Source organism: Aquarana catesbeiana, linkage group LG13 (genome assembly GCF_042186555.1).
Source record: "Aquarana catesbeiana isolate 2022-GZ linkage group LG13, ASM4218655v1, whole genome shotgun sequence".
NCBI classification, from domain to species: domain Eukaryota; kingdom Metazoa; phylum Chordata; class Amphibia; order Anura; family Ranidae; genus Aquarana; species Aquarana catesbeiana.
This window is the reverse complement of record NC_133336.1, coordinates 119,039,616-119,066,267: the sequence shown is the minus strand read 5'-3', so window position 1 is coordinate 119,066,267 and position 26,652 is coordinate 119,039,616. Positions and strand designations below refer to the sequence as shown.

The window sequence follows — 26,652 nt, the reverse complement described above, 5'->3', positions numbered from 1 at the left end:
ATCTGGTCACCAAAAATCTCTATGGTCGTCATCCAGCGGTGGCCAATTCTTTCTCTGGGTCCCCGATGGCACGGGAGGGCCCGGAGAAGCACCGGATGGTGGCAGGAGGGGGGGATATCCCCTCCTGTCGCCTGTAAGAACGATCAAGCGGCGGAACTGCTGCTATGATCATTCTTATGGTGCACAGAATCACCGGCTGGAGACGAGGATATCTGAATGATGCCTGTAGCTGCAGGCATCATTCAGATATTCCCACTGAAAGTCAAAGACATCATATGACGTCCTTGGGCTGGAAGTGGTTAAAGTATAACTAAAGGCAAAACTTTTTATTAGTTTTGGATAGAGTGGGGAGGGATTAGAACCCCTGTCCATAATTAATGCGGTCTGTGCCCTGTTAAAGCGGTGTTCCGGCCTCCCCCTCCAAAAATTAAAACGTCAGCAGCTACACATGCTGTAGCTCAGGCATGTCCAAAGCCCGGCCCACGCGCCTTTCCGCTTTCAAACGACCCCACTGGTAATTTGGATATTTATATCTTTTGTGGCCCCCCAACGAATCCCAGAGTGCCGCGGTGGCGACAAAAGATATATACCTGTATTTATCGGTGCCTCGGAGGGACGAGTGCCGTCAGATTACATACAGGAGAATCTCCTGTTTACTCAGCGGCATCTGTAATAGGAAGTCCCGTCTCCTGGGCTGGCATTGGATGACTGTTCTGTCTATCATAGGAGGTGGGACTTTGTATTAAAGAGGCCACCAAGTAAACAGGAGATTCTCCTGTATGTAATCTGTCGGAGCTCGTCCTGCACCCCCACCCTTCCCCTCGGTCCCCTCCGAGGCTGCAGATGGCCATCGATGGCAATGGTGAGGCTGCATTCATGGACACTGACCCTTACAGTTCTTTTTTTAAAATGTAAGTTTTTCCCTGAAACTTCCCTCTTAAAGTGAAGGTGCGTGTTATATGCCGATAAATACGGTATATCCAAATAAATCCAAGATTCACTAGAGGTAAAAAAGATATCATGATTCAGCTTAGCTGAAACACAATCTCTCACTTTTCCTACCTGACAGATCAGTGGTGTGCTTTGTTTACATCGGCACGCCGCTGCTCCGTCTCTCCTGTGAACGAAAGGCGGGTCGCAGCGGCCATTGTAGCCGGCAGACCCGCTGATTGGCTCCCGTTGTGTTCAAGCACAGCAGGAGCGGAGCATGTGCCCCCTAAACCACGTGCACGAAATCACGTACAGATACGTGATTTTTCACACCCGGGCCGCCCTGCTGCAGTAAATGTACGTGGGGCGGTATTAGGACATTTACCTGTCCTGGAATCCAGCGATGTCGGCACCACAGAAGATATTTGCATCGGCTCTTGGGTGCTGCCGCTGCCATTGCCGGTAAGGGAAACTGGCAGTGAAGCGTTGTGGCTTCACAGCCGGGTCACTACTGTGCATACACGAAGCATGCAGTGCTCTCTTACTGGCCCAGCAGCAGGGGAAGGAGGAAGAGGGGGCCAAACTTCTGACGTACCTTGCCAATGCGAGATCCGAGAGTAGTGGGGACAGGGTATTGTCAAAAACAGGTACCCGCTCCCCCGTCTGGTGCCACATCTGTTTTTAACAGGTACCCTGTCCCCACTGCTCTCGGATCTTGCATCGGCCAGGTACATCAGAAGTTTGGCCCTCTCTTCCTCCTTCCCCTGCTGCCGGGCAGATAAGCGGAAATTCCATTTTTGGGTGGAACTCTGCTTTAAGGAGATTCACTTTCTCTGTTTGATCTGTTTACCACTGAAAGTAAAAGAAAATCCCAAATTTTGGGTTATCTCCAGAAAAGTATTATCTTCCCATGAGGACACTAGTTCTAGTGATCTGGGGGGCCCCAAGGAATTCCCTTAATTTGCAGGGATTTCCTCTCACTTCCTGTTTGACTATGGGGCAGGAAGTGAAGGGAAACCTCTGCAATGAGACAGAGGGCAAAAAAAAAAAAAAATCTGACAGGGGTTATAACCCTCCCTTACACTATCCAAAAAGAAAAAAAAAGCTTTGCCTTTAGTTTTACTTTTTTACCGCTCATCATCATGCCATCCAAAACAAAGAGAGTAAACTTTCCCTGTAGTTCTAGTTGAACATCACATGTTAGCGGATATCAGTGCAGCATGCATACAATGTCATGCAGGTCAGCACAGAAAAGAGGACATTTCCACAGACAGATCTTCTGTCCTTCACAATCAGGATCGGCTGGCAACGTGCTCAGCTCTGGGGCGCCATTACAAGCCTGCTGGAATGTTACCTACCGAGGACAGGGAGGCCACACCGGCGGCCACATACCGTCCTAGCTGCAGAAACTTCCGGGACCTCAAAGCGCCGGTCCCCAGTATCAGGCCTTTGACAGCAGCCATTTCCGTCTCTTAGCAACGTGTTCGCAGTGCACTAAGCGTTCCATTGAGTTTACATGACGGAAGTATGCGTCCCAAGCCTCCTTCCTTCCTGTCCAATCAGAGGGGCGGAGAGTGGAAGCGCTGGCAAGCTTTGCATGGACGGTGAGTAGCAGAAGACACGTAAATATACTACAGCTGTGTTATACATAGAGAGGGTTTGTATTACACCTGGACCACCATTGGCTGCATGTGCATGTATTCTAGGGGCAGTCCAAATAACATGTGTAATAATTATTACTTCTATTGTCCAGAACTTGGCTCCTATAGGTTTTACTGATATGAAGAGAGCTGACTGCTGTGCAATGATTCTGTGATATAAACATGATGGCTTGTTACAGCCAAATATCCATGTTTATGTGCTGAGCGAGCCCTCCTGTCCATGCCTTGTATCGGAGGACTGGTAGTGGGCAGCAGGGATTTAACTACAGATGGTGAATTGTTCACTGAGATTGGCAGAGGAAATTATTGTGTATTGCCCATAGAAGGTAGACAGGGGGATTAACAAAGATTGGCGCATGGAGGGGGGAAAAAGTGTCAGTTTCTCTATACATGCTTAGGTCTTGTTCACACGAACATACTACAGCGTACATCCGTGCTCGTGCACCCCTGTGCAGGCAGTCCCATTCATGTTGTATGGGATGCAGCGGCGGCACAGATACTGCTCCCATATTGACATCTGTGTTGGTGCACGGCTCTGAATGAAGATATCAGATTGGGATAGAGTTGCCGCCTCATCCCTTTAAACCCGAACACATATGAATTACACAGGTTCTAAGGCTAATTTAATGCAGATAAGGCACCAAGTGAGTTTAATTACCATCTTAAAGAGGAGTTCCACCCGAGGTCTAGTCAAAAAAAAAAAAAAAATAATTAAAAGTCAGCAGCTACAAATACTGCAGCTGCTGATTTTAAATTGGACACTTACCTGTCCCAGGGTCCAGCGATGCGGGGGATCGAAGCCCCGCTCGTCTCCCCCTTTGTTTAGCGGCGCCGGCATTGCAACTGTGGGCGCCGGGCTGTGGCTTTTAATTGTTTATCGTTTATAAAATAGACGTGAACAAAAGAAAAAAAATCAGGAAAATAATAATTAAATGTAAGAGAATAGGGAGTTAATTTAGGCTGATTAGAGTAAATTAAAGGGGTTGTAAAGGTAAAAAATTTTTCACCTTAATGCATTCTATGCATTAAGGTGAAAAAACTTCTGACAATATCGCCGCCCCCCAGCCCCCCCGTTTTACTTACCTGACGCCTCGAAAGTCAGCTTCTCGTTCCTGACATCTATTCCTCCGCTCACCCTGGCCGCTGGTTGGCTACAGTGGATGGATTGGAAGCAGCGCAGCCATTGGCTCGCGCTGCTGTCAATCACATCCAATGACGCGGCGCGCTGGGGGGCGGGGCCGAGTGATACAGTGAGCGGCTACAGCCGCCGGCTGTATCACGGGAGCGCGCCCGCAAGCACTAACCACCATGCGAGGGAGCTCGCATTAAGGTGGTTAATGCTTGCGGGGAGGAGCTGAAACAGCTGCCGAGGGACCCCAGAAGACCAGGTTCGGGGCCACTCTGTGCAGAACGAGCTGCACAGTGAAGGTAAGTATAACATGTTTGTTATTTTTTAAAAAAAAAAAATTTACCTTTACAACCCCTTTAAGGGTTATTAAGGGGTTAAACAGAGGAACATTTGTTCATCCCTTTGATCTGCAGGTGAAGAAACAGAAATATACAAAAAGAAACAATGTTTCTTTTTATTTTAGTGTTTCAGGGCTGAGCAATGTTGGTAATGAACATTGCGGCTGCTTTTTTTTTTTTTTTTTTTTTTGACAGCTCCAATTACCGGACTTCTTTAACACAGGGGAGACCCACTGACAGCTCAAAGAACCAAGCCTGAAAGTATCGGTGCATTTGCACGAGTACCGATACTTGTGCAAATACTCGGTATCTGCACCGATACCAGTATCGGTGCAACCCTAATATCTAGAAGAATTAATGCTGTTTTGAAGGCAAAAGGTGGTCACACCAAATATTGATTTGATTTGGATTTATCCTCTGTTCATTTACTTTGCATTTTGTTAATCAATAAAAATGATCTATTAACACTTCTATTTCTTAAAGCATTCTTAATTAGCAGCATTTTTTTCACTGCCTAAGACTTTTGCAAAGTACTGTATAAGTATTGTCATGGTTTGTTCGCAGTAAATGCACTTGAAAACTTGTACTTTGGATTATTGTGCATTGCCTGGTGTTTCAGAAGCAAGGCAGTCTTGAGAGACCCCAATCAGCATATAGAACTTTTTTCCAATACACTTGAGAGAAACACACTGGTGTTAAAAAGCATTAGGCACCAACAGGAACAATACATTTTGTTATTTCCTAATATTTGGACTGTGTTGGAATATGCAGCAAAAGCACAACCATGCATCTAGTGTGAACGAAGTGTAAATGAACCAACTGTTTTTCAGTAATTCTTCTTTTTTTAGTAGAATAGGCTCAGTAAACAGATTCATCCAAAAGTGGAAGCTCTGCTTATCTGCGCCGCAGCGATCCACGTCATTTACGGCCTCCTCCCCCCCCCCCCCCCCCCCCCCCCCGCTGCCTTCTGGGAGACACACACAGGTCCCAGAAGACAGCAGGACCATTCAGAAAGCACAGCATGACTCGCGCACGTGCAGTAGGAACCAAGCTGTGAAGCCGCAAGGCTTCACTTCCTGTTTCCCTTAATAAGGATGCTGGCGCCTGCACCCGAAACCGGAGGATGGGTCGGCTTCGGGTGCCAACACCGCGGGCTCCCTGTACAGTTAAGTGTCCTTAAATTAAAAGTCAGCAGCTACAGTATTTTCTCCCTGGCTTCTAACAGGTGCTGGATTTTCAGCTGTCTTGATTTGCGGGCGTGGGAATACGCAGGTCATTTATCTCTGCACATGTGTACGCACAGTTCAGTGTACATTGTAAAGAGGATAAACAGAGAGGTAGGTTTATTTTTTGCAGAAAAGCTACAGAATGTCTCGTCTGTGATAAACAGCCTGTCTGTTTGCAGTTTTTTTAACACTTATGCCCCGTACACACGGTCGGATTTTCCGATGGAAAATGTCCGATCGGAGCGTGTTGTCGGAAATTCCGTTGTCGGAAATTCCGATCGTGTGTACACAAATCCAACGGACAAAGTGCCACGCATGCTAAGAATAAATAAAGAGATGAAAGCTATTGGCCACTGCCCCGTTTATAGTCCCAACGTTCGTGTTTTACGTCACCGCGTTCAGAACAATCGGATTTTCCGACAACTTTGTGTGACCGTGTGTATGCAAGACAAGTTTGAGCCAACATCCGTTGGAAAAAATCCTAGGATTTTGTTGTTGGAATGTCCGAACAAATCCGACCGTGTGTACAGGGCATTACAGTCGATGTAAACCCTCCTATCGTTTTCAACCAAGGAAGCTGCCATCTTGGCCTCTGTTTAATCTTCAACTGCAATGATGCTGCACATGTGAACATTTATGACAGCAGCCATTGGACGGTTTGACATTTTGGTTGACAGCACAACCAAATGTGACCGTTACCAATCCCGGCATACCGGGAATGTTACTGCTATCTAAAACTGTTAAATCAGTGGTCTCAAACTGGCGGCCCTCCAGCTGTTGCAAAACTACAAGTCCCATCATGACTCTGCTTGTAGGAGTCATGCTTTTAACTGTCAGCCTTGCAATGCCTCATGGGACTTGTTTTGCTACAGCTGGAGGGCGGCCAGTTTGAGACCCCTGCGTTAAATCATTTTAAACTGCTTTTAAATAGAACTAAACCCTCCTATCCTTTACAGCCAAGGAAGCTGCCATCTTAGACTATGTTTGGTGCCTGCAGTTTGATGGCTTCACAGTTCGGTTGAGAACACACTGTGACATATATCATTCACAGCATGCATTGAATCTGTTACGGAAACAGTTCAAACAATGGGCTTGGTTCTACGTTAAATTCCATGTAAAAAGAATCTTTAAATCTTTACCCATAACAGTTTGGTAACAGTAATGCCCTGTACACACAATAGGATTTTCCGATGGAAAATGTGTGATAGAACCTTGTTATCAGAAATTCCGACCGTGTGTAGGCTCCATCACACATTTTCCATAGGAATTTCCGACACACAAAGTTTGAAAGCTTGCTATAAAATTTTCTGACAACAAAATCCGTTGTCGGAAATTCCGATCGTGTGTACACAACTCCGACGCAGAAAGTGCCACGCATGCTCAGAAAAAATTAAGAGACGAAAGCTATTGGCTACTGCCCCATTTATAGTCCCGACGTACGTGTCATACGTCACCGCGTTCAGAATGATCGGATTTTCCGACAACTTTGTGTGACCGTGTGTATGCAAGACAAGTTTGAGGCTCATCCGTCGGAAAAAATTCATGGATTTTGTTGTTGGAATGCCCGATCAATGTCCGACCGTGTGTATGGGGAATTATTGTTCTTTAACAAAGAACATACATTCCACATTAATAATTATGCTACCAAAATTAGTGTGTGCTGTAAAATGCCTCTAACATCGATCCTGTTTGATCTGGCTGGAGGACGCCATTTTGTTGAAGAGCAGTCACTTTCTTAGTGAGAACTCTCCTTTTCCTTCATCTCAAAAACGATGTCACTTACTGCAATTGAAATGTGTGCATTTACAGCCTTGATTTTATGTCTTCCCTCAGCTAGAGAAAAAAGGCTGACAGAAGCTTTATAGTGCTGAGGCTCATAGCTGCCACTGCCCAGGGAGAAAGGAGAGAATATCAGGGAGATAAAATTCAACCATAGTAGTAGTTAAATTTACCTCTTTTGTGTCTCCCTGACAGCTAAGTTTGTCCTGTGACCAAGGCCGCCATCAGGGTGGTACAGGCATTACACCTGTAAGGGGCCTGCATGTCCCCAGGGGCCCAGCTGTCGCCCCCCCCTGATAATCAGTGCGTTGCTGGTTGCTGGTGAGAGGAGGAGAGTGACACTATCCTTGCCCCCCCCCCCCCGATCAGCAGCTGCTGGACAGAGGAGGAGATCGCCTGAAGGGCTGACACTTTTTTGCCAGCAACCCCCCCCCCTCCCCCCTGTCAGCTGGCTGCAGGAGGAGAGGACTTGAAGTGATGACACTTTCACCATGGCCAGTGCACTCTGCACTCCTGCAGAGCCTGGTGGCTGCTGCAGGATTTGCTCGGACTGTGATTGTGCAGGACAAGGACAGGGGGAGTGGCCAGCTAGTCGACAGTGATCATGGACACAGACACCAATAACAGATTGGAGAGTGCAGCATGGAGGGTATGTCAGAAATATTTAATGTGTGCTGCTGACTGTACATTTTAGTGGGACTTTATTTATCTCCTTCTTCTTGGATGGGACACCCTGAGGCTGAATAGCTGCATATAATTGATTTGCATTGTGAAAATGGATGACTCTGTGGGTGCAAATAAGTTACATTTTGGAGAGCCCACTGCCCGCATCTTCACTATGTAACTCTCATCCCCATCCACAGTCATCCTCATCCATTTTTACAATGCAACTCAAACATCTTTATCCGCACCCAGCATCTACTCCATCCCTCCAGTCTCCACAACACATCCCCCACTCACACCAAGCACCATCCATCCCTCCAGTCTCCACAACGCACGCATCCCCACCCAGACCGAGCACCATCCATCCCTCCAGTCTCCACAACGCACGCATTCCCACCCAGACTGAGCACCATCCATCCCTCCAGTCTCCACAACGCACGCATCCCCACCCAGACCGAGCACCATCCATCCCTCCAGTCTCCACAACGCACGCATCCCCACCCAGCCCGAGCACCATCCATCCCTCCAGTCTCCACAACGCACGCATCCCCACCCAGACCGAGCACCATCCATCCCTCCAGTCTCCACAACGCACGCATTCCCACCCAGACTGAGCACCATCCATCCCTCCAGTCTCCACAACGCACGCATCCCCACCCTTGCCGAGTGCCATCCATCCCTCCAGTCTCCACAACGCACGCATCTCCACCCACACTGAGCACCATCCATCCCTCCAGTCTCCACAACGCACGCATTCCCACCCAGACCGAGCACCATCCATCCCTCCAGTCTCCACAACGCACGCATCCCCACCCTTGCCGAGCACCATCCATCCCTCCAGTCTCCACAACGCACGCATCCCCACCCAGACCGAGCACCATCCATCCCTCCAGTCTCCACAACGCACGCATCCCCACGCCCAGCACCATCCATCCCTCCAGTCTCCACAACGTACGCATCCCCACCCACGCTGAGCACCATCCATCCCTCCAGTCTCCACAACGCATGCATCCCCACCCACGCCCAGCACCATCCATCCCTCCAGTCTCCACAATGCACACATCCCCACCCACGCCAGGCATCATCCATTCCTCCAGTCTCCACAACACATCCCCACCCAGACCGAGCACCATCCATCCCTCCAGTCTCCACAACACACGCATCCCCACCCAGACCGAGCACCATCCATCCCTCCAGTCTCCACAACACACGCATCCCCACCCAGACCGAGCACCATCCATCCCTCCAGTCTCCACAACGCACGCATCCCCACCCAGACCGAGCACCATCCATCCCTCCAGTCTCCACAACGCACGCATCCCCACCCACACTGAGCACCATCTATCCCTCCAGTCTCCACAACGCGCGCATCCCCACCCAGACAGAGCACCATCCATCCCTCCAGTCTCCACAACGCACGCATCCACACCCTTGCCGAGCGCCATCCATCCCTCCAGTCTCCACAACGCATGCATCCCCACCCAGGCCGAGCACCAGACCGAGCACAGGTACGTCCTTGCCTGCCCGTGGGTGGGGGGTACGTCCCCCCTCCCCGGTGCCTGCGGCGGTCGGCAAATCCTCCCCAGCGATCGGATGTGAGGGGGAGGCCATCCATTCGTGGCCCCCCCTTGCGATCGCTCCCAGCCATTGGGATCATTTCCCTGCCTCTGTATTGTACACAGAGGCAGAGGAAATGATGTCATCTCTCCTCGGCTCGGCATTTTCCGTTCCGAGGAGAGAAGACTGTAATGTGAGTGCACAACACACACACATACAGTAGAACATGCCAGGCATACATTACACCCCCGATCCCCCCCGAATCACCCCCACCCCCCCCCCCCCCCTCCCCCCCCCCGTCACTGACACCAAGCAGTTTTTTTTTTTTTCTGATTAGTGCATGGTGTCAGTTTGTGAAAGTTACTGTGGTAGGGCAGTTAGTGGTAGCCCCCTTTAGGTCTAGGGTACCCCCCTAACCCCCCCTAATAAAGTTTTAACCCCTTGATCACCTCCCGTCACCAGTGTCGCTAAGCGATCATTTTTCTGATTGCTGTATTAGTGTCACTGGTGATGCTAGTTAGGGAGGTAAATATTTAGGTTCGCTGTCAGGGACCCCCATATACTACCTAATGTTTTAACCCCTTGATTGCCCCCTAGTTAACCCTTTCACCACTGATCACCGTATAACTGTTACGGGTGACGCTGGTTAGTTCGTTTATTTTTTATAGTGTCAGGGAACCCGCCGTTTATTACCGAATAAAGGTTTAGCCCCCTGATCGCCCGGCGGTGATATACGTCGCCCCAGGCAGCGCCAGTACCGCTAACACCCACGCACGCAGCATACGCCTCCCTTAGTGGTATAGTATCTGAACAGATCAATATCTGATCCGATCAGATCTATACTAGCGTCCCCAGCAGTTTAGGGTTCCCAAAAATGCAGTGTTAGGGGGATCAGCCCAGATACCTGCTAGCACCTGCGTTTTGCCCCTCCGCCCAGCCCAGCCCACCCAAGTGCAGTATCGATCGATCACTGTCACTTACAAAACACTAAACGCATAACTGCAGCGTTAGCAGAGTCAGGCCTGATCCCTGCGATTGCTAACAGTTTTTCTGGTAGCGTTTTGGTGAACTGGCAAGCACCAGCCCCAGGCAGCGTCAGGTTAGCGCCAGTACCGCTAACACCCACGCACGCACCGTACACCTCCCTTAGTGGTATAGTATCTGATCGGATCAATATCTGATCCGATCAGATCTATACTAGCATCCCTAGCAGTTTAGGGTTCCCAAAAACGCAGTGTTAGCGGGATCAGCCCAGATACCTGCTAGCACCTGCGTTTTGCCCCTCCGCCCGGCCCAGCCCAGCCCACCCAAGTGCAGTATCGATCGATCACTGTCACTTACAAAACACTAAACACATAACTGCAGCGTTCGCAGAGTCAGGCCTGATCCCTGCGATCGCTAACAGTTTTTTTGGTAGCGTTTTGGTGAACTGGTAAGCACCAGCGGCCTAGTACACCCCGGTCGTAGTCAAACCAGCACTGCAGTAACACTTGGTGACGTGGCAAGTCCCATAAGTGCAGTTCAAGCTGGTGAGGTGGCAAGCACAAGTAGTGTCGCGCTGCCACCAAGAAGACAAACACAAGCCCGTCGTGCCCATAATGCCCTTCCTGCTGCATTCGCCAATCCTAATTGGGAACCCACCACTTCTGCAGCGCCCGTACTTCCCCCATTCACATCCCCAACCAAATGCAGTCGGCTGCATGAGAAGCATTTTCTTTATGTCCTCCCGAGTACCCCTACCCAACGAACCCCCCCAAAAAAGATGTTGTGTCTGCAGCAAGCGTGGATATAGGCGTGACACCCGCTATTATTGTCCCTCCTGTCCTGACCATCCTGGTCTTTGCATTGGTGAATGTTTTGAACGCTACCATGCACTAGTTGAGTATTAGCGTAGGGTACAGCATTGCACAAGCTAGGCACACTTTCACAGGGTCTCCCAAGATGCCATCGCATTTTGAGAGACCCGAACCTGGAACCGGTTACAGTTATAAAAGTTAGTTACAAAAAAAAGTGTAAAAAAAATATATATATATATATAAAATAAAAAATAGTTGTCGTTTTATTGTTCTCTCTCTCTCTATTCTCTCTCTATTGTTCTGCTCTTTTTTACTGTATTCTATTCTGCAATGTTTTATTGTTATTATGTTTTATCACTTTTGCTTTTCAGGTATGCAATTTTTTATACTTTACCGTTTACTGTGTTTTATTGTTAACCATTTTTTTGTCTTCAGGTACGGCATTCACGACTTTGAGTGGTTATACCAGAATGATGCCTGCAGGTTTAGGTATCATCTTGGTATCATTCTTTTCAGCCAGTGGTCGGCTTTCATGTAAAAGCAATCCTAGCGGCTAATTAGCCTCTAGACTGCTTTTACAAGCAGTGGGAGGGAATACCCCCCCCAACCGTCTTCTGTGTTTTTCTCTGGCTCTCCTGTCTCAACAGGGAACCTGAGAATGCAGCCGGTGATTCAGCCAGCTGACCATAGAGCTGATCAGAGACCAGAGTGGCTCCAAACATCTCTATGGCCTAAGAAACCGGAAGCTACGAGCATTTCATGACTTAGATTTCGCCGGATGTAGACAGCGCCATTGGGAAATTGGGAAAGTATTTTATCACACCGATCTTGGTGTGGTCAGATGCTTTGAGGGCAGAGGAGAGATCTAAGGTCTAATAGACCCCAATTTTTTCAAAAAAGAGTACCTGTCACTACCTATTGCTATCATAGGGGATATTTACATTCCCTGAGATAACAATAAAAATGATTAAAAAAAAAAAAAATGAAAGGAACAGTTTAAAAATAAGATAAAAAAGCAAAAAAATAATAAAGAAAAAAAAAAAAAAAAAAGCACCCCTGTCCCCCCCTGCTCTCGCGCTAAGGCGAACGCAAGCGTTGGTTTGGCGTCAAATGTAAACAGCAATTGTACCATGCATGTGAGGTATCACCGCGAAGGTCAGATGGAGGGCAGTAATTTTAGCAGTAGACCTCCTCTGTAAATCTAAAGTGGTAACCTGTAAAGGCTTTTAAAGGCTTTTAAAAATGTATTTATTTTGTTGCCACTGCACGTTTGTGCGCAATTTTATAGCATGTGATGTTTGGTATCTATATACTCGGCCTAAGATCATCTTTTTTATTTAATCAAACATTTGGGCAATATAGTGTGTTTTAGTGCATTAAAATTTAAAAAAGTGTGTTTTTTCCCCAAAAAATGCGTTTGAAAAATCGCTGCGCAAATACTGTGTGAAAAAAAAATGAAACACCCACCATTTTAATCTGTAGGGCATTTGATTTAAAAAAATATATAATGTTTGGGGGTTCAAAGTAATTTTCTTGCAAAAAAAATAATTTTTTCATGTGAACAAAAAGTGTCAGAAAGGGCTTTGTCTTCAAGTGGTTAGAAGAGTGGGTGATGTGTGACATAAGCTTCTAAATGTTGTGCATAAAATGCCAGGACAGTTCAAACCCCCCCCAAATGACCCCATTTTGGAAAGTAGACACACCAAGCTATCTGCTGAGAGTCATGTCGAGTCCATGGAATATTTTATATTGTGACACAAGTTGCGGGAAAGAGACACTTTTTTTTTTTTTTTTTTTTTTGCACAAAGTTGTCACTAAATGATATATTGCTCAGACATGCCATGGGAATATGTGAAATTACACCCCAAAATACATTCTGCTGCTTCTCCTGAGTACGGGGATACCACATGTGTGAGACTTTTTGGGAGCCTAGCCGCGTACGGGACCCTGAAAACCAAGCACCGCCTTCAGGCTTTCTAAAGGCGTAAATTTTTGATTTCACTCTTCACTGCCTATCACAGTTTCGGAGGCAATGGAATGCCCAGGTGGCACAAAACCCCCCCAAATGACCCTATTTTGGAAAGTAGACACCCCAAGCTATTTGCTGAGAGGTATAGTGAGTATTTTGCAAACCTCACTTTTTGTCACAAAGTTTTGAAAATTGAAAAAAGAAAAAAAAAAAGTTTTTTCTTGTCTTTCTTCATTTTCAAAAACAAATGAGAGCTGCAAAATACTCACCATGCCTCTCAGCAAATAGCTTGGGGTGTCTACTTTACAAAATGGGGTCATTTGGGGGGGGTTTGTGCCACCTGGGCATTCCATGGTCTCCGAAACTGATAGGCAGTGAAGAGTGAAATCAAAAATTTACACCCTTAGAAATCCTGAAGGCAGAGATTGGTTTTCGGGGCCCCGTACACGGCTAGCCTCCCAAAAAGTCCCACACATGTGGTATCCCCATACTCAGGAGAAGCAGCTAAATGTATTTTGGGGTGCAATTCCACATATGCCCATGGCCTGTGTGAGCAATATATCATTTAGTGACAACTTTGTGCAATAAAAAAAAAAAATTTGTCACTTTCCCGCAACTTGTGTCAAAAAAGTAGAAAATATCATTTTTTTTTCAAAATTTTCGGTCTTTTTCCGTTTATAGCGCAAAAAATAAAAACGGCAGAGGTGATCAAATACCATCAAAAGAAAGCTCTATTTGTGGGAAGAAAAGGACGAAAATTTCGTTTGGGTACAGCATTGCATGACCGCGCAATTAGCAGTTAAAGCGACGCAGTGCCAAATTGTAAAAAGTGCTCTGGTCAGGAAGGGGGTAAATCCTTCTGGGGCTGAAGTGGTTAAAGGCATATTTTTTTCAATGTCATTTTTTTTAAATTACTTTTTTTTTTTTTTTTTTTTTATTGCATTTTAGTGCAAATATGAGATCTGAGGTCTTTTTGACCCCAGATTTCATATTTAAGAGGTCCTGTCATGCTTTTTTCTATTACAAGGGATGTTTACAATCCTTGTAATAGGAATAAAAGTGACTCTTTTTTTTTTTTTAAAGTGGGGTTCCACCTAAATTTTGAACAATATCTGTATGTATTCTCTTCCTTGCCTAGATGCTGACATGCCGGTTAAAAAAATTTAAATCGCCGTAATTACCTTTTATTTTTCTATTCTTCTTTGCACTTCCTGGTTCTCCTCCCATGGGAGTAGGCGTGTTTCTAGCCTCTCCCAGACTCCTGGGAGCTAGTCTCAGGCTTCCCAGGATGCCACTGAGCATGTGCGGGAACGAGCACTGAATGCTGGGAGCACAGCATTCACCACATCCAGGAAATAAATGCTTGTGGGCTTCAAATGCCCACAATGAAGATGGAAACCGCCTGCAGTGAATAATATAAGTTATTCTTTCCGACGAAATCTGACACAGGCGGACATATTACACACAATATGTGAGTATGTAATGCTGAGAAGAAAAGTTTGTGAATGAACTAAAAAAAAAAAAAATGATAGATAGGTGGACCCCCGCTTTAAACAGTGTAAAAATAAATAAAATAAAAAAATTTCTCTTAAAAACCCCCCCGTCCCGACGAGCTCGCGCGTAGCGCCCGCATATGAAAACGGTGGTCAAACCACACGTGAGGTATCGCCGCGACCGGTAGAGCGAGAGCAATCATTCTAGCCCTAGACCTCCTCTATAACGCAAAACATGCAACCTGTAGAATTTTTTAAACGTCGCCTATGCAGATTTTTGAGAGTAAAAGTTTGACGCCATTCCACGAGCGGGCGCAATTTTGAAGCGTGACATGTTGGGTATCAATTTACTTGGCGTAACATTATATTTCACAATATAAAAAAAAAAATTGGGCTAACTTTACTGTTGTCTTATTTTTTTATTCAAAAAAGTGAATTTTTTCCAAAAAAAAGTGCGCTTATAAGACCTCTGCGCAAATATGGTGCAAAAAAAGTATTGCAACGACCGCCATTTTATTCTCTAGGGTGTTAGAAAAAAAACATATATAATGTTTGGGGGTTCTAAGTAATTTTCTAGCCAAAAAACCTGTTTTAAACATGTAAACACCTAAAATCCAAAACGAGGCTGGTCCTTAAGTGGTTAAAGGGACGCAGATCCTGCCACTTTTCTCATTTAGAATACTCCCGTGCAGCAGCTGATTGATAATTATAAAATTACTCCCATTCACATTCCTTTTGCATGTGGATACAGACAAACAAAGTTATTCCTTTAGAATAAGGCCCCTTTCACACAGGTGATCAGCAGGGATCTGTGAGCTGATCCCCTGCTGATCAAAGCAGATGACACATCTGTGTAGGCATGCTCACTTTCTGCAGAGTGGACAAGGTCAGAGACCACTCTGCTTTTTGGGCAGCCAGGAGTTAATGGACTCTGCTGTCCATTTACACATGGCTGCCTCCGTCCTCATTTTTTTTTTTTTTAGTTGACCTGATTGGACCTAGAGGTAGGCGGGTGTAAAAGGACACAGGTCGTCTTACACCCACCATTTTATAGGGATGAATAGACCTTCCGAGAAGGTTCCCCTGAAAAACTGACAGGCGGACCTGATCTGAACATGTGCGTATAGGGCCTAACAAAAGGTAGGAATTTGCATAAAAGTTTGTTAAAATTTTTGCAATGTATATAGATTACCCAGAGGGGAATATTTTTTTCTCAGCAAAAGCGGAGTCACCCTTTAATGCTGTTAGCCTTTTGGCCTCTGGTGACTCACTGATTATTGGCACAATGCCCAGAATACAGGACATCTTAGGCTGTGCAGAGCAGGATGAGGCAGTGCCTTAGGCCGGGTTCACACTGGTACGACAAACACTCCGACATTGGGAGCTCATGTCGCATTACATGTGAAAATCAATGTTTCCCTATGGGAGCCGTCCTAACTGGTCCGACACATGTCGGTCCGACTTTGAAAATGCTCCCTGCACTACTTTTGGTCCGACTTTGATCCTACTTTAGCCCATTGAATATAACTGAAGTCAGACCAAAGTCAGATCGCTGTCCTAACTTATCTGACTTTGGCATGAGATTTGTGCTCTGATGATCTTGAAGGGGAACTCCACGCCAAATTAAAAAAAAAAAAAACGGCATGAGTCCCCCCCCCCCAAAATCCATACCAGACCGTCATCCGAGCACACAGCCCAGCAGGTCAGGAAAGGGGGTGGGGACGACCAAACCCCCCCTCTTGAACCGTACCAGGCCGCATGCCATCAACATGAGGGTTTGGAGGCAGGGTGGCCCTGCGCTCCCCCCCCCCACCACCACCACCACAAAGCACCTTGTCCCCATGTTGATGAGGACAAGGGCCTCTTCCCGACAACCCTGGCCGTTGGTTGCCGGGATCTGCGGGCGGGGAGCTTATCGGAATCTTATCGGAAACTTAGAGCAGAACTATACTCTCCTCCCCTCCGTTGATGCAGGCTCCCTTGTCAGCGCTAACCTCTTCTTCTTGGTTTGGGATCTTCAGCCACCTTGGTTTGTTGTGCCGAGATTATATAACTCTTGAGCATGCATGGGTATTCATAAATTGTGTCCTGAACTGTGCATGCGAACAGGCAGGCAAAAAATATTTATTGCAGAGGGGACATTCTTCTGCAATAAAATGCCTGTCTGGACACACTTAAATTTTTTACATAAATTTCAAATTAAATCTATACTTCATACTCATACTCTCTGACCATTCTGCTGCCTTCGACATAGCTGACCTGCTCCTTCTCAACAATCTCCACTCTCTTGGCCTCTGTAATTCTGCTTTTTCCTGGTTCTCCTCCTACCTCTCAGCACACTTTCAGTGTCACATACAACACCATCTCCTCCGCTCCTCTTCCTCTTTCTGTTGGGTACCCCAAGGCTCCATCCTTGGGCCCCTCCTATTCTCTCCCTATACCTTTTGCCTGGGCCAATTGATAACCTCCCATGGATTCCAATACCACCTCCATGCTGATGACACCCAGATCTATCTCTCCACTCGTCAACTCACCCCCTCGATCTCCTCACGTATCAAAAACTTGCTGAATGACATAGTATGGATGTCACTCCACTTCCTCAAACTCAATCTTTCTAAAACTGAGCTTGTAATATTTCCCCCTCCCTGATCCCCTCCCCGTGACTTTACCATTAAGATCAACGGCACAACTCTGACCTCTCCTTCAGCCCCCACATCCAATCGCTGGCTACATCTCGCCGCCTTAAACTCTGCAACATTTCCAGAATTCGCCCCTTCCTGACTAACGACACCACAAAACAACCTTTTCACTCCTTGGTTATTTCCCACCTCGACTATTGCAACTCTCTCCTCACCGGCCTACCTTTACAAAGGTTATCCCTCCTTCAGTCTATTATGAATGCTGCTGCTAGACTCATACACCTTACTAACCAATCCGTGACTGCTGCCCCTTTCTGCCAATCCCTTCACTGGCTTCCACTACCCCACCGTATAAACTTCAAAATACTAACCACTCATACAAGGCCACCTACAACATCGCCCCCAGCTACATCACCAATCTCATCTGCATATATCGCCCAAATCATCCTCTCTGCTCCTCCCAAGACCTCCTGCTCTCTAGCTCCCTTGTTACCTCCTCCCATGCTCTCCTCCAGGACTTCTCCAGAGCCACTCCCATCCTCTGGAACTCCCTGCCCCAGTATGTCTGGTTAACAGCTACCCTGTCTGCCTTTAGGCGATCCCTGAAAACGAATTTATTCAGGGAAGCCTATCCCACATCCACCTAAGAACTGAACCCGAGCCACCTCCATCAGATCATCCCCCGCAGCTATTACCTCTTGTACCACCTCCCCTTTAGATTTAGATTGTAAGCTCCACGAGCAGGGCCCTCCTGTCCCTTCTGTATTGAAATGTTCTGTCCCCCCCTCTACATTGTAAAGCACTGTGCAAGCTGTCGGCACTATATAAATTCTGTATAATAATAATAAATGAATTGTTAACTCCTTTCTCATCTTATTCATTCTTAATTATACAGTATCTCACAAAAGTGAGTACACCCCTCACATTTTTGTAAATATTTTATTACCGTATATCCTTTCATGTGACAACACTGAAGAAATGACACTTTGCTACAATGTAAAGTAGTGAGTGTACAGCTTGTATAACAGTGTACATTTGCTGTCCAATCAAAATAACTCAACACACAGCCATTAATGTCTAAACCGCTGGCAACAAAAAATTAGCACACCCCTAAGTGAAAATGTCCATATTGGGCCCAGTGGGGTTGATTTACTAAAATTGGAAAGTGCAAAATCTGGTGCAGCTTTGCATGGTAGCCAATCAGCTTCTAACTTCAGCTTGTTCAATTAAGCTTTGACAATAAAACCTGGAAGCTGATTGGTTTCAATGCAGAGCTGCACCAGAATGTGCACTTTCCAGTTTGAGTAAATCAACCCCAAAGTGTCAATATTTTGTGTGGCCACCATTATTTTCCAGCACTGCCTTAACCCTCTTGAGCATGGAGTTCACCAGAGCTTCACAGGTTGCCACTGGAGTGCTCTTCCACTCCTCCATGACAATATCACAGAGCTGGTGGATGTTAGAGACCTTGTTCTCCACCTTCCACTTGAGGATGCCCCACAGATGTTCAATAGGGTTTAGGTCTGGAGACATGCTTGGCCAGTCCATCACCTTTACCCTCAGCTTCTTTAGCAAGGAAGTGGTAGTCTTGGAGGTGTGTTTGGGGTCGTTATCATGTTGGAATACTGCCCTGCGGCCCAGTCTCCGAAGGGAGGGGATCATGCTCTGCTTCAGTATATCACAGTACATGTTGGCATTCATGGGTCCCTCAATGAACTGTAGCTCTCCAGTCCTGGCAGCACTCATGCAGCCAGACCATGACACTCCCACCACCATGCTTGACTGTAGGCAAGACACACTTGTCTTTGTACTCCTTACCTGGCTGCCACCACACATGCTTAACACCATCTGAACCAAATAAGTTTATCTTGGTCTCATCAGACCACAGGACATGGTTCCAGTAATCCATGTCCTTAGTCTGCTTGAGCAAACTGTTTGCAGGCTTTCTTGAGCATCATCTTTAGAAGAGGCTTCCTTCTGGGACGACAGCCATGCAGACCAATTTGATGCAGTGTGCGGCGTATGGTCTGACCACTGACAGGCTGATCCCCCACCCCTTCAACCTCTGCAGCAATGCTGGCAGCACTCATACGTCTATTTCCCAAAGACAACATCTGGATATGATGCTGAACATGTGCACTCAACTTCTTTGGTTGACCATGGCGAGGCCTATTCTGAGTGGAACCTGTTCTGTTAAACCACTGTATGGTCTTGGCCACCGTGCTGCAGCTCAGTTTCAGGGTCTTAGCAATCTTCTTATAGCCTAGGCCATCTTTATGTAGAGCAACAATTCTTTTTTTAAGATCCTTTGAGAGTTCTTTTCCATGAGGTGCCATGTTGAACTTCCAGTGACCAGTATGAGAGGGTAAGAGCGATAACACCAAATTTAACACACTTGCTCCCCATTCACATCTGAGACCTTGTAACACTGATAAATCACATGACACCAGGGAGGGCAAATGGCTAATTTGGCCCAATTTGGGCATTTTCACTTAGGGGTGTACTCATTTTGTTGCCAGCAGTTTAGACATTAATGGCTGTGTGTTGAGTTATTTTGAGGGGACAGCAAATTTACACTGTTATACAAGCTGTACACTCACTACTTTACATTGTAGCAAAGTGTAATTTCTTCAGTGTTGTCACATGAAAAGATATAATATTTGCAAAAATGTGTGGGGTGTACTCATGTTTGTGAGATACTGTATGTGTGTTTTATCTAATGTGGCTGCCAACAAAAAATCAACCTCAAACTTGCCAGTCTCTAGAGTTCTGCCCTCTTTCCTCTTCTTTACTGGCCATACTTCTCTGAGCTTCAGGCCTGCTTTAGCGAGGATAGACATGAACAGAAGGACAAGGATAGGGGGTGATCTTTGGGAAGGTGGATGGGGGTGCGCTGGCACCTTGGGATTTCTTTAGATTTTATTTTTATATTATCGTAGTCCTCAAACAATATGGCAGTAGTGTGATTGTAGAGAATTGGGCTGACAACTTCTGCACAATGGAGGGCTTCCACAATCACCTTGGGTTGTAATGGGTACAAGTAAATTTTCATTTGAAGCTCCATACTGTAATATTTAAGTCCACATACAAGTTTATTTCAATGTGAGATTGTTTGCAGAGCTTGTAAGGGGTGATGGGACCTCGTGGTAAACATCAAGACAATTACGGCATTTGCACTTGGCCACATTCTGCAGAACGGACCCACCCCCTGCTCATTTTAGCATAGATACTATGAAACCGTTACTTCACATGATTGCTCTACATTAATCTCTTCAAAAAAATATTTGCACACTTCAAAATGAAAAAGAAATAAAAAAGGTGGACCTATTCTAAGAAATGGAATATAAATTATCTAGATGATTCGTAATGGCTTCATCTATACTTCAAAGCTTTGTGAATTGAGCCCAGTGTATTTTATCTAATTTCAATGTGTTGTTTTGTTGCAGATGGCAACGATCGACAGGGAGGTAACTGCTCGTGTTGTCCTCCAACAGTGTTTACATGCTAAGCTGCAGGTTAAACCTCCAGATAAAGACTCTGAAGCAGAATGGGCAGAGGTAAGAAGCCTGTGTATGTATTAAAGCCCAGCTCAAAATAAAATGTCTTAGTTTAGGAGCAGTAAGGGGTTATAGCCTCTGTTGGGTTTTTATTGTCATCTGTGTCCATGTTTGGGAGATTTCCCTAAAAACGGGAGAAGAGAGGGAAAATCTTTCCAAAAAGGTCACAGAATGAAATAAAATCCTGACATTGAAGTTTTCTCAAGATTACAAAAACATTGTCTTGGAAGGCGGTCACCAGCTGCAGAATCACCCCTTCCTACAAACCTGTCTTTTTAATATATATTTTACAATTAGGATGATGTCAAGTTAACTCCAATAGAAAACGACAGCAACACTTGAATCAATAAGAGTACTTAATTCACGTTAATTACATCATATTGGAATAAAGAGCATTAATCACTTACTCAAAACACTGCATTAGTATACTTGAAATGTTTTTTTTTCTTACTTTGAAAATGTGTACACATCCTCAGACCATCCCTGTAGCTACAGTAGCTTTTTTTTTTTAGTATGTCCTGCTTTTCATAACAGGCAGCAGGGGGAGCAATGCATTAGCTTCCTGATGATTGCAAAAGTGAAAGAGCAGATCGCTGCACACCCTTTAGACATGTATGTTCCAGCGAGGGAGCTGGCCACAGGATATTGGAATGTTTAGCTATGCAGTCTGTCCATCAATTGCTTGATTACATTCTATTAGACCTGTTTCTGGTACAGCAATCAAGCATCTGATCTGCAACTAAATCTTGAAGCATCAAGTGGCCAGCAGGGAGGAACATGCTCACTTATAGATATTAAATCAGAACTTCACAGACGTATCCATTCCCTCCCCCATCTCTCTTCTGCACCTTCATCTTGAAAGTTCGGTTGCATGGGCAGATACGCTGCTGGTCTCTGGCAGGCCAAATACCTGACAAAGACCGACGCATCTGTGCATGCAGGTAGCGAAATCAGTTCTATTGTATGGGCACTTTATTTACCAGAATCACTTGTACACATACGCAGAAAATGCAGGGACTTGGCGATCCCAGGAGGCAGTGGGGCCTGGCCTAGGCCAGAAAGCGGGAAGTGCAGCACAAAAAAAAACACCTGACAGTACACATTTTAATACATTTCTTTAACATTTTTGGAAGAGAGATGGGGAGGACAAAAAAAGAAAAAATGTTGTTATAAGGATTTAGGTTCTGCTTTAAGGTCTGGTTCGCTCCTATGCATTTTTTAGTGCATTTTCAGTTTTGCAGAAACACACTACAGTCCATTTAACATGGTTTCTTATGGATGTAGTTCACATCTGTGCATTTTATGGAAAGGGTCAGGGACTTTATTCTGGTTTTTGGTTCCATAGGCTTCAGTGGGTGTGAACCACGCCTAAGTGAGCAAAATAAAATGTAGACACTGGCATAAAGAAAATAAATGCAGATGGGGATCTCTGAAATGATTCTAAGGTATTTATGGGGATTTAAAGGAAAGTATGAGTTTCACAAAAATGGAATTTATACTAACCTAGGTGGATGCAGCATCAGTCCCCCACCAGCTCTAAGACCAAGAACTGAGCGATCAAAACCTGCTGTTGCCTCAGCTCTCTGACTCCAGGCTGCAGAGAGATGGTGACTATAAGTCAATGGCTCTCTGCTCGGCCCCTCCAGCTCTCACTGGAGTGCTAGGCTGTGGAGGGGTGGGAGCAGCTGGCTCAGACTCTCAGCGTCTCACTGAGAGGCTGAGCCAGCTGCTGGTCCAGGCATCTGGGTGGATCCTGACCGATCAGCTGGCAGTGTGCATTAGCCTTTTGTTGGCTGAAGATGGGTCACAGGAGTGCAGAATGAACTGCACATCTGTGATCCTTAGGAGAAGTATAGCCAAAAAAGCTTTGGCCATACTTCTCCTTTTTAATAATACACAGAATGTTAAAGAAACAGCATGAAATTAATGAGAATCGAAACTTGAAGCCACTACAGTATGTAATTTTTTAATTTTTTTACTTCGGTTACGCTTTAAAAATAATTGCATAGTTCCCAATTGTACAGGAAGAGTAGAAAGTCCATTTCTGTTATCTAATGCAGAACTTTCTGTACCCTAGAGCATACTGGTGTGTGTGTGTATTGTTTAATAGTTACATTATTTCACACTAAACAACTAGAAAGTTGATTTTAGCTTACAGTTATCACTATGGAGATTGTTTATCAAAACTGTAGGAAAGAAAAAGAAGTGTTACTGATAACAGCAGGGGATCTGAGTCTCTCTTGAATTTAAGTATATATAAATCCTTACTGTTTGCTAAAGTGCTGTGTACCATGAACTATTTTTAGTTATATTGTTTTCACCATAATTTTAGATCATAGCGCTGCTGATCTCCTGTGGCCTTTTTGCAGCTAGTTACTTTGTATATGTGCCTACTCCAGTATTAGATGCATGAAATCGCCCAGGTCAAAGTTCCCAATAGTGGAATGTTGAACATCGACATGGCTTCTTATAGTCTCCACTGAAAGTGCCTTTGACAGGGTGACAATGCAGGAGAGCAATTGCAAAAAAACAGGGACTGAGTGTTGTCATTCTATGACACGAAGTGGTTGAACAAGTACCTTCATGGTAGGATCACATAATATTTTTTTAAAGCTGCAGATTTTGAAATATTTTAAAATTACTTTTGTCTTTAAAGCAGAACTTAATGCAAAAATTACAAATTTGTCAACAGGCATGCTCTTTATTGCAGAAAAGACATGAAATGTCTCTTCTGCAATAAAATAAACATGCCCGTTTTTTCTTAGTTCTCTGCAGAATGTACACTGAGCTGTGCATATACAGCTCTGTTTATATATCTGGCACAGCGGCAGTTTGCCGTGATAAATAACATCATCCTGCACCAGCCAATCAAGACGGCCAAAGACTGACAGGGAGAAGATGCGGTCGCTGGGGAGGGACCTTGCAAGCACCGAACCATTGGAGCATAGGTGAGTATTCATGCTTGTAGTTCCACTTTAATGAGGCTAGACTGCATAGCTAATTATTAGAAAACCTCTACTTGTATCTTTTGCAGATTCAAAGGGGTATGGTAATCTACCTATGCTTTTTTAAAGGATCAAGCAAAGATGTCATTCCAAAAATAGGTATGTAAACCCAGAGTTGTTTTATTTAGGAGCAAAAAAAAAAGATTTTTTTGTTGACCCGTTTTAGTTTCTATATAGTTCTAAATTAACTTTTCATGTTTCTATTACTGTTTTTGTCCCTGTTGGGAATAGTCACACTTTCAATTAGTTAGAGTCACTATTGTCACAAGGACTATAAGTGAGAGAATATCTAAAGTTTTGAGTTTTCACCGGAACAGAAACAAAGAGGAAAGCTTCCAACGGCATAGCTCCCAACTGTCCCTGATTTCGAGGGACTGTCCCTGATTTGGAACAATGTCCCTCTGTCCCTCATTCCTCCTCATTTGTCTCTCATTTTGGTCTGATCTATATAGCTGTATAAAAAAAATGCACTTTTTATCTAGCAAAAAGTGTTTCCCAGTGCTAAGCCTTTCATCCGATTTCTAAATTGCTGCATTTGTAAATTCCAAAAGCCAGTATAAAGAAGTAGTAGTGGTAAAAAAAGCACTTGTGAGTTTAACCAATCTTTTTTTGTACAATTCTCCTTTAAGGGGGCGTGGAAAGGGGTGTGTCCTATGCCTGCATACTTTTGCTGATAGGTGTCCCTCAGTTCCATCTCAAAAAGTTGGGAGGTATGCAACAGGGACAATTGTTAGAGTCACTTGTTGGACGGGAAGCGAAGGGGAAATCTTCCCAATGGGTTGTGGACAACAAAAAAGAGACTGACATGTATTAATCATTTCCTATTTTATCTAAGACAAAAAAAATTGGCTATACATACAATTTAATGTATATAAGGCATCTTCAGATTTTACCAGCCAAAGTAGGGGTAGTGTTGAGGTTGGAAAACCATGTCTGGATACTAAAGGCCTCCCCTCCCTCAGTAGACCAATGCTGGCAATATGTGCAGAGCATTCCATCCACCTTTCTACATAGCCTAAACACGAACAGTTGTACGATCGGACCATTTGTATTTAGGGACTGGTGGCTAACATGCTGTATATGCCAGAGGCATTCGGATCTAGTCAGCACATCTATGGCAAACCATGGCGCAGTCAGTATAGGGTATAGCAGGATCCTTTGAGGTCACTGGGTAATAATGGAGCTCAGCTTCCATACAGCCTCATATACCAAGTGAGGCCACTCCACTGCTAGGATATTTGGTTGAACTAATTATGACATATTTCCCTTTTTCATTTGTAGATAGCTTGCTTCTGTGTGGCTACTTTTAATTAAAGAGATCTTGTCTAACAGCAAATTACCTATGTGATAAGCCTCAAAAGGAAGCAGCCATATACTGGCTGATGGCGCATGTTAATTTTGAGGAAGTGAAGAGACACTTGCAATACATAGTATTTGGTACATGAGTTTGGCAATAGCTGCTTCCATCAGTGTCCCTTTTATATACAAATGACATAGCATAGCCTTAAACTGATCATGTTACTTTAAGACAAATTGATGCTACCTCTCATGTCACATATGCCAAAGGTAAAACCAAGATCCCCTCAGGTATTTGAGGAGTGGAACCATGTACATTGTTTTGTATATGAAAAATGTTTATTTTTTTAGTAAAGTTTAAGACTTGTCTGTTTTTCAGTGAACTCGGTGCTGAATGTAAGATTGAGTGAAACGGATACTGGGAAGCGTGTATCAGTCATTGAACTTCCAGGAGACATTCTGATTGTCCCACAGGCAACTCTTGGAGGAAAGTCAAAGGGCCGTTGCATGCAGTACCATTCAAATGCAGACAAGGAGCTTGGTATGGAATTATACGCACAGTTCATTTCTCAGTGTCAGCAAGAATTGGAATCTCACCCTAGGTGGGTGGAAGCTGGTGCCGTGATGTGTCACGGAACATACGGAAACAGACAAGTTTTGCAGCTCGACACTAATGGACCTTACACACACTTACTGGAATTCTGAACTCTTCTGGCTTCTTAAATTGGGAAAAGGGTTGCAGTCCTCCTTCTGATTACCTCATGTGTTAAGTGTAAAAGTAAATATATTTATAAAAAAAAAAAATACTTTCTCTGAGTTTATTATCTGGTACAATAAGCAAACATGCACATTTATCTGTGATACTCACTAAGCTCCAATTCCTGGATTTACAGTGGTTAATAACAAAGCACTAATTTACCTTTCATACTTCCAGATCTTGACAACTCTAATATATGATTTGCTAAGGGTCATACGTGTAAATACAGTACAAATGACCCAATGTTAAACAGGGTGCATGGTGGGCATTGATGTGACTGGGACATTTGACTCAGTACAAACGAGCACTCTATTGTATTATATCATTTAATATGAATGCATCATAGGAAATTACCTACAACTACTAAACTCTTTTGATGCTGTGTACATGTAAAATTGATTTGCTTCCATATCCTGATTCTTTCCGCCAGCTTGTAACTGGACAGGTGAAGGCACAGCACCAGCAGAACTATAGGAGCTCCTGCCATTCTCTCTGCTCTTCTTCCTGTGAGTATATTTTTTTCCAGCTCATGGTTGGTATCTAGAGCTTATCCTCCCTCTCCCAGTCTGGATGCTCTTGTAACAAGTATGAACCTCCAAGTGGCTCTAATTTCTGTCTGTAGCTCACAGAAGAAACATCTGAGATTTAGTAAAACTCTTGATATGTTTATAAAGTGCACCTTGCACCATTATGTAATAAAATTCATCCAGAAAGAAAAAAAAGACGAAAATAGATATATTAAAGGGCAAACAAAAATATAGCCATATGCCTTTAAAGCGTTTGTTAACCCAACACTTTATATTCTTGATATGTGGTTGCTGTACCATGTACTTGTATGAGAAAGTATCCTGTTCTCT

At 44.8% G+C, this 26,652-nt stretch overlaps 2 protein-coding genes across 3 annotated transcripts in view; one reads left to right on the top strand and one right to left on the bottom strand.

Moving 5' to 3' along the window:
* Positions 1–2,497, bottom strand: part of NUBPL (NUBP iron-sulfur cluster assembly factor, mitochondrial) — a 106,029-nt gene extending 103,532 nt beyond the window's left edge. Inside the window, exon 1 of the mRNA XM_073609890.1 lies at positions 2,289–2,497. Within this exon, the coding sequence (XP_073465991.1) occupies positions 2,289–2,393 (105 nt within the window). The 5' untranslated portion in view covers positions 2,394–2,497. The remainder of the gene's footprint in view (positions 1–2,288) is intronic.
* Positions 2,290–25,959, top strand: DTD2 (D-aminoacyl-tRNA deacylase 2). Of its 2 annotated transcripts, none has more exons than XM_073609892.1 (4): positions 2,290–2,587; positions 20,627–20,737; positions 23,772–23,841; positions 25,418–25,959. In XM_073609892.1, exons 2-4 carry the CDS (start codon positions 20,627–20,629, stop codon positions 25,741–25,743), a joined length of 507 nt encoding a protein of 168 aa, XP_073465993.1. In that variant the 5' UTR covers positions 2,290–2,587; the 3' UTR covers positions 25,744–25,959. The 2 variants fall into 2 exon arrangements, with proteins under 2 accessions (XP_073465993.1, XP_073465992.1); XM_073609891.1 differs by having other exon boundaries at positions 2,330–2,534; positions 25,418–25,952.
* Positions 25,960–26,652: the final 693 nt, after the last annotated feature.